This window comes from Palaemon carinicauda, chromosome 11, assembly GCF_036898095.1.
Source record: "Palaemon carinicauda isolate YSFRI2023 chromosome 11, ASM3689809v2, whole genome shotgun sequence".
Lineage (NCBI taxonomy): Eukaryota > Metazoa > Arthropoda > Malacostraca > Decapoda > Palaemonidae > Palaemon > Palaemon carinicauda.
The window spans coordinates 57,960,267-57,974,432 of record NC_090735.1 but is presented as its reverse complement, the minus strand read 5'-3'; the positions used below and the strand labels follow the sequence as shown (position 1 = coordinate 57,974,432).

Here is a 14,166-nt window from a genome sequence, read left to right as displayed (position 1 = left end):
ATATTTAAGTACCATATGGTTAACAAATATATTCTTCGACTCCTTAATGTTTAATAATAGATTGATAGAGTTTTGCCATTTTTAAGTGGTAGCTATTAGTATGTTTAAATCGGTACTTTTTTTTTTTCTTTGCAATTCCTCCATTGAGCCACCATTTTGAATTCCTGATATATTTATTTTGGAACAAGTATTATTAATTTTATGCAAAAAAAAAAAAAAATTCTGCTAAAAGTGAATGTTTAAAGCTAAAGTAATGTTAATTAATTATAGCTTGATAAATGAATTTGTATATAACAGCAAATGACAACAATAATGATATTAACACTTTGAAATCCTTTCATTAACATAGATATTGCTAATGTTTCTCTTTAATTCATTCCAGGTTGTCTCCTTAAAACCAACCTTCGATAGATTTAGATTATAGGATTCTCATAGATAAATGCCGGGAAATCAAGTAAAAGAATGGGTAGATTTTATTATTTATTACTAATAGACTTCATAATTTATTGTTGACAGACCTTTTTACCAGAATCTTTATTGAGCTAATACATAGATATTTATGTAAACGTAAAATGATCTATAAAGACAGCTTCAACGAATGGGCCAGTGCCTAAAGTAACAGTGAAAAGAAAGAGGAGTCTGTTCTAATGTGGAAGTATCCAGTAGATTTGTCTGCCAAGTTGTATGCGACTCCAAGTTCATAAGGAGGAGTCATTCTGAAGGAAAGATTGCCGCCGTAAAACAGGCCATTAATCACTGCCTCAGTAGACATTCGTGGTGCAATGGCAGTGAAAGGTATCTTCACTTCAGCCATTATCTTCTTCACTAGCTGAGTCGAAGTTTCAACATTTAAGGAGGTCATCAATTCTTTTTCAGTGCTCCTGATTAAAAGTTTAGCTAAACCCTTAATTGGTTTTTCAATAAAGAAAATAACAGCTGTGTCTTCATTTTTCACATATTCAGCTCCAAATTTCATCTTGCGGAATCCCTTGAATGGCGTAGTTATGATGAGTTCAGTCTTCATATTGTCCCCATTCAAGACCTTGACATGTAGGACACCTGAGATGGTTTTCTCACTGTTCTGAAGGGTAATTTTCATCTTCATGTCCTTGGTTGTATCACCAATAATTTTTCCTTCACACTTAGCCATTCCAGTAGGAATTAAGGGTGATGTAACTTGAACGATGAAAGACCTGTTATCTTCATCATAAACCAGGTCAAAAGTGTTGGTCTGATCTTTGATGGATGCTGTGATGTTCATTTCAACACTAGCAGCAAATTTCAGGGAGACAGCCAATGTTGCCTTGCCAATGTTCATGAAAGGTGTTTCAATACCCAGAGAAATATCTGCACTAGATTCTGTTACTGAGACAGAACCTTCGATAATATGCTGTACACTTCCTACAGCTAACTCAGATTTAAATTTCAAGTTGTTCTTTTCACTTTTAAGGAGTATGTTAACTGAATATGTGTCTGGCAGCAATGGAGACATGAGTTGAGCAGTAAAAGCATAGTCCCCTGGCAAGATTTGCCAAGATAATGTTAACAAATGATTTCCCTGAGGTGTTTCAATTGAAAGGCTGGCCGCCTCAGTATTGATTTTGAGCATTGCAGCTATTTTTGGGAAAATTGGAGAATCAATGAGCAAACTAGCCTCGACTTCATTGGTAAAATCAATATCTACTGACATAGAATGCTTTAATCCAGTGATTACTGTAATGATGCATGATAGATGTTTTCTCGAAGATGTAGGGAGTGAAATAACAAATGAAATCTCTTTCTTACCTTCTATCAATGTTGATTCAATTGAAATATTACTGGAAATGCTATTTGAAGCAGCATTCAGTTTCCCAAATATTTTATGGCTTTGATCATCTAGAACAATAGCAACCAACATTTCCAAGTCATTAAGTGAAGCATATTTGGATTCAAGAGTAACTTTGCGGTTAATGCCCATAATTGTAGTTTCTAAATTGAAAAGGAATGCAGAATTTCTTAAAACAAAATCACCTTTCAAATCCATCTCATAAGTACCAGATGGTAGTTGAGCCTTTAAGTGTGTCTGTAAAGAAGTCCAAGTCTTTAGTTTGAGGTTTCCATCTAATACAACTTTAGACAAGACGTGAATGGGTGTATCTATCTCTATTTTGCCCGTGTATCCATCTTCTAGTGATTTTCCAACCAAATCCAATTTCATAGAGAATGATTCATCAGCAATTTGGAGGTTAATTTCACCTAGTATTTTGTCTTTTAAGAGAAGATTTATATTGCCGTGAATTTTAGGTACTAAAGTGGATGGAAGAACAATATCAAGGCTTCCTTCAAGTTTTTCCCAAGCAACAAGTTTAAACTGTCCTCCCATCTCCTCCATACCAGTCAATGGTGTACGAATAATGAGTGAGCCTTCTGTGAATCCGCTTAATTTTCCAATGACATCAAAAGCTTTGAGGTTATCTTCCTTTCCCAATGAAACTTCAAATCCTTTTTCCTCAGGATTCCATTGTGCATTTGCAAACAGTTGAACATGAGTAAATCCTGGCAATGTGGATGTGAAATTACAAAGGATTGTTCCAACAGTTTCACTCATTTGTGCTCCAATCTTGAAAGAGTATTCAGACTGATCAAGTGATAGCTCAGCAAAAATAAGTTCATCCTTGTTGGTTGTGTCATACTTTAGTGAGGAAATAACCTTTTTAAATCCTGCAAAAGGAGTTGTTGCTTCGATGGAGATTTTGGAGATTTGGGGTGTTAAGATTAGAATTCCAGTGACATTGTATTTCTCTTCATTATAAACCATGTTTAGTGTAGCTTCCCTTTGAGTTTCAGATATTTCAAACGCAAATCCAACAGAAAGGATTTTCAGAAGATCAAATGGGGTAGTAAGCTCAATGAGTAAGTTATCAATTGCATATGATACTTTAGCTGTAAACTTATAAGAGCCCAGTTCACTAACAAGATTAGCTATCTTCTTTTCTAAATCTATTTCACCATCGAGAGCAATAACTTTGAAATCCTCAAATGGAGTTTGGAATCTTATTGTCATCTTGTTATTGGAATACTGTCCCTGTGCAGAGAAGGCCCATTCTTCGGAGTTCTTGACTATCTTAATGCTGGCATCCATATTCATGTTAACTTCATCAATATTCAAAGTATATGAACTTGCCAAGACCTCGAAACCCTCAACTGGAGTTTCAATTGATATAAACCCAGCCTTAGGTGTAAATTGTCCTTCAATTGTAACTTGTTTTTTCAGTTCTTCTTTTTGGATTAGAAATTTAGCAACCTTCCTCTCTGATATCATATCATATTTGCAGTCAAGAGTTAAAGATTTCCATCCCTCCATGGGTGTTATAATTCCAACTAGGAGACTTGACTCTAAAGGCTTGAAACTTCCACTAATTTTTATTTCATATTTTTCTTCATTTTTTTGAGCAGATAGAACAGCTATGACACCATTTTCAAGAAGTTCATAATTCATGCTGACAGTCAAGGTTTTCAGTGTTTCAGTAGGGGTGACTAATGCTAAATCAAGGCTTTTTTCCGTCATGGCTACTTTCAAACTGTATTCAAATTGCTCTACACCTTGAATATATGAAGTTGAAGCTAAATATTCATTACGCTGAACATTATAATCAAGTACGATTTTGGCCATTTCAAAGGCTATGAGAGGAGTTTGAAGCTGAATTTGAAGTCTATTTTTTGATACTTTGGTCTCAATATAGATACGTTGAGAGTCATTTCCAATTTTGAAATCAATTTCTGCAGTTTTGACTTGTTTTGTGAAGTCATACTTTGCTTGAGCATCTATGATACTAATTCCAGAAATAGGAGTCCTTGCCAGAATCTTTATATATGCAGTTTTATGAATAATCTGACCTTCAACGTCCAGATTGAATGTTGCATCATTAACTTTAAGAATCACATGCATAGTTTTCTGTGGTTCAGTTAAACTTGAGTCAAATATTAACTCAGTGTTGGCAATAAAATCAATTGGTGTTTTCATTGAGATATGAATTTTTGGAGTGTTCATGTTGAAGAGGATATCTGCATCAAGAGAGTATTTATCAGAATCTTTGCTGATTTCAAATGTTCCAGTTACCTGGTCTTCAACCATATCATACTTTCCTGTAATTGCAATTGCTTCCCATCCAGTAAAGGGTGTCAAAAGTTGACAGCTGAATCCTTTGTCGGAAAGATTAAAAATGCCTTCAAATTTAGTAAGGGTTCCATCTTTATCCAGAGCAAACTTAAATTCATAGGGTGTTTTTGTAAAATCGAGAGTCCCTTCAACTGTAACAGTGGCCATTCCTGGCAATGGGGTAACGATTTTAGACTTGATGTATCCGGCAACAGCACTTTCAATGGATACTTCCAGCTCCCATTGATAAAGAAGATCATTCTTATAAACCTGTACCTGGGCTGTTTTCTTGTCACTTCTCAAATCCCAGGATGCTTCTCCTCCAATCCTTTTCACGACATCAAATGGGGAGACAAAGAGTAATTTAATGGCAGGAGCTAAATCCTTTGAAACATCAATCTCACCAGTTAATTTCAAGTCTCCGGCAGGGATAGATGATTTTACTTCAATATACTTGATAGGTCCACGTAGAGAATAAAGTAATTCAGCAGAAATCGCTTCATAGTTCTCAAAAGGCGTTGTTAAAGCTAAGGTTGCTTTTCCTTTTGTGGATTTGATGTGGAAAGTTCCTTTGATAGTTAGATCTAGATTATTCTTTGAGACAGTAACATCAATGGCTGATCCACTTAGGAAAATTGATATCTTCAGATGTTCCCACCCTTTAAAAGGAGTTATCAAGTCGAGTGCTATGACTTGTTCTTTAAGCTGAGCAATAAGCTGTATAACTTTAGAGCCATAAGCTACCTTAATAGAAACTTCTTTCTGAGTCTGAATATCATAATCAATGTGAAGCATGGTATCTTGTAATGTATCTATGATGGCTTTAGCATCAACACTTGCTTTACCAAGCTCAAAGGTCCAATTTCCACTTAATTCAATGTGCTTGAAAACTTCCACAGGGAGGTTCAATAAGAGAGAATAATCTCCTTTACTGATATCTCCGGAAAACAATCCTTTTACTTCTAGTTTGTTGATATATGTAGCAAGGAGGTAGATACTTTTTGTTGGTGAAATTATATCATAAGCTACATCAGCAGTGATTGGGGTGTCCAGATAAGTTGAATTAATTTTCATGCTTCCATCAAGTTTTCCTGTAATTACTTCAACAGCAATATCAAAAGTTATTTGTTTAGAACCCCAAGAGAGTTCAAGTGATACTGCTTTCTTTGAAGAGAGATCTACTGTAATTTCGTAGCCCAGAGTTTCAGTGAATGGTGTCATTAAAATGGATTTAGAGTAAAGGATCTTAGCAGTTTTGATGATATTTTGTAGTTCAATCTTTTTTCCAGGGGCATATTCAATAGTAACTACTGAATTATACTCAATACCATCATTTTCATGGTGAATTTCCCCTTTCATGTTGTCAGTCCAAGGTGTTACAAGGGAAATGAGACCATCTATGATTTGGGAGTTGTCGCTGCTCTTTTTGTCAACTTGAAGTGTTAAGTGAATAGTCTTCTGATCCCAGACACATTCCATCTCGTGTGCTAACAAAGAGGCAGTGAATACTTGAGTATTTCTGAGCTTGTACTGATCATTGATATTGACAATATTTTCCCAGTTCAGAGTGTCAGTGGCTGTTAGGATATGGTCAATAGTTACTGATTGTTCACCCTTTGCTAAAATTATTTTACTGGTCCTCTTTGTATCTTCTTTGATAGTATCAATTATTAATTTTATGTCATTTAATTCTTTAAGTGTTGAAATTATCTTTAATTCCAAGTTTCCTTCGGTTTTGGCTAAGTCCAGCATACCATTCACCTTGACACTTAAACTCTCACCATTAAGATTGATATCCAATGCCGAGAATAATTTTTGATCAGAAATTCTATGGGTCAATGAAACTGATGCCTTAGTAGCAGGGGTAATAAGCTCGACCAAAAATAGTTTGTCTGCGGGTAAGAAATGACCTTCGGAATGGACCTTCAAAGTGCCATAATCTGACCAGAACCTTGTCAACTCAAGCTTAGATTCAAAGGAGTTACCATCATTAGCATGAACAATTGTTGCACTGATGGGGTATGTGAATGGGGTAATAAATCGCAGATTTCCATTGAATTTAGTTGTTGGGCTTATAACAAGGTCTCCATTTACATTTAACATAACTTTGTTTTCTCCCATTACTCCTTCAAAGATGAACTGGAGTTCAGCCCAATCAAATTTGTAATTGATATTAGCAGTGATATCTGGGATGGAAGGAAGAGCAATTTGAAGAGATAGAATGACATTATGCACATGTGCAAGGTCGATGTGGCCCTTAAGGGCAGCAGTAGCAACTGTATTGCCGTATTTACCTTCAATTATGGATGTTATGTCCTTTCCATTCAATACATAGTTTAGAGTAATAAGAAGATTTTCAGAAAAGGGAGATTCAACTGTGAGAGATGATTCATATCCATCAGGCTTGGGAACAACCTCGAAAATAGATTTTAGTAACATTTTATCCCAGGAAGCGATTATGCTTGACTTGATAGATAGGTTTTCCATTTCATGGTTAAGTTTAAAGCTAAGCTGCTCAAACCCTTCAAAACTGCTGCTAAACAGAACTTCAGTATGCAAAGCATTTTTCAATAAACCAGGAGATAGTTTTCCAGCAAGATTTAGAGCAATCTGCTGAGTGTTCTGCCAAGTACACACTATGCGGCCAGAAATTTCATTGTCTTTCAAAGTTATGGAGGCTGTGAAATCTTGTTTCTCAAATCCAGTGAAAGGTGTTTGGACTGAAATAGTGAGGGATTTTGTCTCACCTAATGTGTAGCCGATAACTGCAGTTACCTTTTTGTCATCCCAGTTGCCTTCCAACTCAAGTCCACGTGCTAGCAACTTGCCCAAGACATTTCCTTCTTTCTCAGCAAGCCTTCAAAGAGAAAATCGTGATGTAATTATAAGCTTTCAATAAATTACAGATTACTGTTATTTCACTAAGAAGAAAATTAAATACAGATGAACAGATGACGTTAGTTATTGAGTAAACTTACTTAACATGGACTTTTACTTCATCTTGTGAGATCTGTCCATCAAATAGGAACACAGCTGTTGGGTCGACATCTTTGTTCCATTCACAAGTGATGTGTAGTTTTGCTACTCCTTCGTTTGACGAAAGCTGAACGAAAAATAATTTATGCTAGTGAAAACCAAAGTGGTAAACAAGGCTGAAAAATGTATATTGATGACAAAGCTTGATATACAAAAGTTAATTTTATGCTTAAACCGTATATAATTGAAGATAATATTCTGTTTTTTTTTTATTACATGCTCCATTATGCTTTTTTATATGAATTATTGCATGGTGAAAATTTTCTTGTAGAGTTTGCAAATAAATTTGCTATAAGCTTGCTACTAGATTAAGCAGACCTCATACAAGAAAGGGTTCTTGCCTATGGGAGAAGTATGTATTTAGCAGATGTACTCTACTAAGCATGGAGATAAATATTATTATGAGTTTTGTGTTATAGTTATTGAAAAAGTTGAGATTGTCAACAAATCAAGAGGAAGTTTTGGTAACTAATAGAAAATGAAGATCATATTGAAATAATAGATAAAGATAATAATGGTAATATTTATGGTAATAATGATAGTTATATTGATAATAATATTGATAAACCTGTAAAGAGAAGATGATGTAAGAAAGCTCTAAGTACTAAATTGGCATTTACTTACATAAGCTCCTAAGAGAATGTGGCGAATGATGTTAGCGTCAATTACGAGAGAAGCTTTGGTTAGATCGATTTTCAAGCCATAATTTTGACCATTAACTGCTGTCTTTAGATCAAGGGAATATGTATCAGAGCCATAATTTATTCCTAGGCCAGCTTTGATTTCAAGACTTGGAGAGACTAGTGTTGCATCTGCAATAATATTATTTGATTCTGCAGAATTGTCTTGTAGCATTCCTTCTAAGATGTAGGATTGCCCATTGAGAACAGCCTTTACCTGTGGAAATAAACAAATTGGTAAATAAGTAAAATAATGCATACATGAATGGATAGCTAAAAAAGGAGTTAAGCAATAAATTTTTCAGATATTAGTTTACTATGCAAGCATTATTTGGCTATTTTCTTTTTAGCAAAACGTGTCTTATAATTTCCTACCTGTGTTTTGAATTGCAGATTTTCAGTATCGGAAAGAGTTACATCTACCGAGGACTTTAGCTGAGCGAATTGTGTTGGATCTATGGCACCGTGGAGGGAAAATACACTCATAGATTCAGTAAGCTTCTTACTGGCATCAAGTTCCAAATGAATCATTTGCTGGCTTCCCCATTTGTAAGAAACATCAATCTTAGTTGAAATTATCGAATCATAGTACTCTAATTTAGTTTTAGAAATTCCTTTGATATTCAGAACTTCTCCAATTGGAAGTGTTATAACCAAAGAGGGCTGGTATGTTGTAACTTCATCAACTGTTTTAAGAAGACCAGCTTCCACTGCATAATGTTCACCATTATCCATTGTCATTATGCCTTTAATGTTCTTATTAGTGTATGTCCAAATATACTCCAAACTTCCTTTGACAGATTTCATTGGGGTAGAAATATCAAATTCAATTGCAGATTCACTGTTGGTAATGATCATGGAGAATTTGTTATCCTTTTGTGACCCAGGAGTGTCAATGACTAATTCCATTTTTTCCTTATCTTGCATGAAATGGAAGATATAGCCTGTCTGGGTGTCAGTCTTTTGCAGGTACATTTTGGCCTCAAATGGTCCAATTGGGAAGATTTCAGTCGTTGGTGTGGTTTTTCAGTGTGCCACATAGAGTCATACCTATGATTCCATTTGAGCATTCTTCATATACAGTTTGTTCTCCAGCTTCTTTTTTAACTTCTTGACTGTCTATGATGTAGATATATTCACCTTTAACATCAATAAATTCTACTTTCTCTTTTGGTGTATTTATAGCGATGTCAACTAGTTTGCTGTCGGCAATATGAATTTTGCCATCAATGAATGTAGAGGAATGGAGAGTAGATGATAGTTTGACGCCTGCTTTTGCTACATTTGCATCAATAATCATATGCCCATCAACTTGTAAAGCTGCCGAAGGATGGAAACGACCCTCAAGCTTGAAATTTGTCATACTTTCAGCCATGAAACCTCCTTTCATTTCAAGTTTAATTGTACCTGTCACCTTGGAATCAAGAATCAATGGTAATCCTGAGATGGTTGGAATGTGCAAATGAGAGTCCATGACTTGGAAAGACTTGGTGTAATCGACATTGCCTTTACGAATAAGGTCCATCAAAAAGTCCAATGGGGTTTTGCTACCAGGAGACGTGATCAAATTTTCTAGACCATTGAAATGATGGTAATGAAGCTCATGGCCAAAAACTCTTAGGTAATATGATCCTTCAGGCTCATCTGTTATCTTGTCCAAGAAACCCTCCAATGTGGTTGATTCTGCATCAGATGTGGACCTCATGTGCTTAAGGACTTTCTCAATGTGTTCCTCTGGGAAATATCCATTTGATCCAAAGAATCTTTCAATATAGGCTTCAAATCCTTCAATCCTACCACCAACCTCTAGGAAATTGATAGATTCTCCAAAAAGATCCATTGTAAGATTAAGCATGCCTGAACGAGGAAGGTATGACTTGCTGTTGAAAATGATATTGCTTTCGACAGAGGCTCCAACATTTAGAACATTTGTAAAGATTGATGATTCATAATTGCGAGAGAATTTCAATGCTTCTGTGCTAAATTTCTTTTGAAGATTTTCTTCACCAATCATTTCATGCATCCATTCTTTTTCAGGGGCTGCTGATTCTTGCATGTTAGTCATGTGAGTCCAAATGAAAGATCCAACTTGGTTAACACCTTCTGATGTGAGTCTCTCTTTTACAATGTTAATTAGAGTTGGTGTGGGGCAAGACATGAGGGAAAGGTAGGCAGCAATACGTAGTTCTGGGTCAAAGGATTCATCTTGGAAAAGTCTTAGGATGTCTGATCGATCATACTCACAAGGAGTGTGTCTCCAAGCGTCCAAAGCAGCAACACGAATTTCCATGGCATTTTCCTCTCTGTAACATGCTTGTAAGGTGGACTTTGCATTAACCCAGCGACCAGCATTTCCAAGTGCTTTCAGAGCAACCAAGACCTTAGTCTTTTCCTCATCACTGACAGTTCGACAGCCAGCTCCAATCTGATTTTCGATTAGACGTATAACATTCTGAATTTCAGGCTGAGTTTCACACTCCACATTGATTTTGCAGTAATTGTTTATTAAGGCAGATGTTCCTAACAGAGCCTTTTGACTTGGTGTTTGCTCCAGCAGAGGCTGAAAATAAAGAAAAAATCATTCGAAGTATTTAGATGTGATTATTCATTTTATACTGTATCACTAAAATTAGAAATATTTGTAAAATGTCAGCAATATCTCTTGACCCATCATCAGTTCAAGTTTAATGGATATAAATATTCATGTGCATATCACACTTATAGAATTTTTACTGTATACTTAAGTGAAGAGATTTATAACAATGAAAATAGCTAACCTCATCTTATTAATAGAAATTACACTGGTTATAGTTAATTTATTTGGGGATAGATTGGAATGTGCAGCGAAACAGCCATACATTATGGTATTTATGGAGGAAAATAAGGAACAATCTACACATTTTTTTATATGACAATAATTAACTACCTGTTAGAAAAACCTCCATAAACTATTTGTGAATTTTAGCTGTATTAGAATTGATCATATACTCACAGCAATGGCACTAATCATCTGTTTAGCAGGATTCTTGTAGAATGCCAGGGACGTGAACCAAATATCTGCTTCAATAGCATTCATTTCCTTTTCGAGAATCATTTTACTGACAAGTACTGTGGCTTCTGGTGTTCCAACCAGTGGCATGGCATCAACCAAGAACTTACGAGGAAGACCTTCAGCTGCAATGGAGAAGAGCTGACTCATCTGAGAATGGTCAAGTTTCTTGAGGGCGTTCACAAGCTCAGAGAACACAGCTGGAAACTCTGCATGAATTTCATCTTGAGAAAGAACAACCAATCCACTCAAGATCTCTTTAACTCTCTCAATCTGGATCTTGGGGATATCGGAAACGGTGTCATCATATACCAGTGTTTGGCGGTAGAATTCAAATTCTGTTGGCAAATGATATAAGAAGTTGACGTTAGATTGTGATTATTAGGATAAGTTGGGTAATATATGCTACTTCTTATATATTTTGTTTTTATGAAAAGGAATAAGGAAAACTATTTTTCTTCAAATTGTGATTATATGGAAGTTGATCTTGAAAATGGATCAAAATGTTATGTAATTTATTTTTTGGGTTATTATTAAGCTATTTTAGTACAAACATCAAAGTTTCAAGTTCTGCTGGTAATTTATGTTTATATGATGAAGGCACGATCTGAACTCAGTATTCAAAGCCACATTAAATAGTAGTCCTCTATATCCATTTTAATACTATACTGAAAATGATGGGTTGAAAAAATACCTGGTATGGGTAAAATTGTATCCTCAGAAAGGAGAATCATTGTAGTTTTAACCTTGGTGATGGCTAGGCCTCTCTCGGAGGTGAATGGGCGAGACTCGTAGATTTCCTCACACTCAACACCCTTTATGATACCACCTTGTATGTCCTGGCGGCACTTGTTTACTGTCTTGAGAAGAGGGAAGTTCTGGATGGGAGAATCAGTGCTGTAGCTTGTGCTAATAATGGAGGGGAAGTCTGGTCTGAGGCTGCAGGAAGAAAGATCTGTGATCTTTTCGACGTGGACGATATCTCCCTCGGTCACAGTCTTATAGTGTGTTTTGCAAACACCAGAGATGTCCATTTCTTGCACATTCTGAAATTAGAAGTCATCGTTGGACCTTTGCAGAGATGTTGCTTGTTATTTTCCAAAGAGACTGTCCAAGTTGAAAATATTAATATGAATGAAGATCTTAGATCAATTAATCATTATAGGAATAGAGTACTACTGTACCTCTGCTTCATGATAGGTCATGGTGTTCTGGAAGGTGGATAGGAGACCTCTCTTTATGTTCAGGACCCATTTAGGCTCTGAAACGTCACTGCAGATGTTTTCAATCATGCCATCTTGGAAGGAGAATTTCAAGGAATACTTGGTCAAAGCTTCGGCAAGTTCGCTAACATGACTTGACCCTTCCATGTTTACGTTGCTCACCTGAGAACAAAATGATAAATAGGATGATAAATTTAGAGAAAAATTGAAATGAATATATGGATTTTGTAATGAACACCTCAATTTCTATATACATTGATGTACATTATGTTGTCAGGAATCAATTTGAAATATATAAATTGTGTGCGCGTTATACCTGGTACCTTGATGTACTTGAAAAGGTTAAGTAATTTACATTAAATTGATATTTGGATTTTATGAGGGAATAATCTTATTCTTTTCACAGTAAAAGAAAAAGCATTGATAGTTATGCATATGATATGGGCTTAATCCTGAGTTTAAGATTACATCGCATTATGTTACTTACATATTTTTTATTGACTACATGAGACTTAAAGAAAGTCAGATCAGAAGATGAGGTACAATGCAGGATAGTGGATCTTGACTTATTAATTTCCCTTCAAACACGGAAACTTGAGTTCGCGAATAAACAGAAATATTAAGAAAAATCAGAATTTCATCAGTTAGGGAGACAAAAAAATCGCTAGTTGTGTCGACCCTTTTGCTTTATATCTGAGTCTAACGGAAGTAATGCCTCTTATAACCAGTGTGACAATGTTGTTCGTTTTATATTATGTTATATTGAAACTAACCCTAAGGATATAATCGCAGGGACCGGTGACATCAATGTTGGCTTGAGCCGTGATTCGGAGCTTGGCGTCATCGTCAGCAACACCAACAAGAGCAGTTGAAGTGTCGATGGAGTAATCATACACATAACTCTTTCCTAGAAGAAAAGCATTTAAATGGGTCAGATTAATTTCAACCCTCGATTAGAAGAACATCAGTAATATCTCTTTCACATACTGTGACTGTAGCGATACATAACTTGTATGTACTATCTAGGGGTGGTTTATGGTGGTTGCAACTTCCCTTTTGAGAAACATATATGGCCTGTTACTTCTTTAGTTGCACTAATTATGTTTATATTGAGAAACTCTTTCTGCATTCTAGGGCCTGTCTATCCTCAGGAATTGCTTGAATTATTTTATTCAGTCATGTTTTAGATATTGTATTTTTTTTATGATATCTGCATCCAACTCTTATCTCTAATAGTTGGACAAATACTAAGTTCTATTATTATTATTATTCCTGATGTGGAATGATTGAAGAGATTAAGGCTTTCAGGAGGAAACTGAAGACTTTCTTATTCCGTGAGTCGTATAACAGTGACTATTTAACAGTAAATGAACAATACGTGATATGAAACATTAAATACTCTGAACAAACAAGGTAAAACGATAGTGGAGGTCATCTAGAGAGTGGGGTTCCATTGCTGTATGGGACCGGAAAAGCATCCTTCGAAGTAAGTAAATAAGCAATCATCTTTCAATCAGCTCATTTCGCAAGACGTATAAGATGTTTCATAATTTAGAACATCTTTGCACTCACATACTTCCATTCTATACCAAACACCATACACTTAGTAATCGAATCGTGGTTAATTCTGTCTTACTTATTCTAAGTGTGACTCTCAATGCTGCCTACATTATTCCAGAAGTTCTATTCCAGTTGTGGCTAAATTATGGAATGATTTTCTTGATCGAATAATTGGTTGAACACTGGATGATAGAATGGGGGATTATTACTTGAAACTTACTAATGGCTTTTTAGTTATTTAATTATCTGCAAATCCAGTGGATTTGTAATTGAATTATCCTCTGTAGCCGAATGTAGGGAGAATGATACAGAAGTAGCGAGCAAATTCCTCACATGCTGCTGCATCTCTACTTATAATTCATTGTTATTTAATTGCATATACAGTAGTTCACTACTACACACTTATATATAAGCCAGTGCTACATCTTCACACAAGAGGCAATGTCACATATTTACATTAAGGTCACTGGTACTTGACAT

General features: G+C 35.5%; 1 protein-coding gene across 1 annotated transcript in view; it reads right to left on the bottom strand.

Annotated features, from left to right (window-relative positions):
* Positions 1-467: 467 nt before the first annotated feature.
* Positions 468-14,166, bottom strand: part of LOC137650028 (uncharacterized) — a 15,021-nt gene continuing 1,322 nt past the window's right edge. Inside the window, 9 exon segments of the mRNA XM_068383045.1 lie at positions 468-6,995; positions 7,117-7,241; positions 7,799-8,071; positions 8,230-8,874; positions 8,876-10,414; positions 10,847-11,241; positions 11,598-11,949; positions 12,088-12,288; positions 12,900-13,033. Of these exon segments, the coding sequence (XP_068239146.1) occupies positions 611-6,995; positions 7,117-7,241; positions 7,799-8,071; positions 8,230-8,874; positions 8,876-10,414; positions 10,847-11,241; positions 11,598-11,949; positions 12,088-12,288; positions 12,900-13,033 (10,049 nt within the window). The 3' untranslated portion in view covers positions 468-610.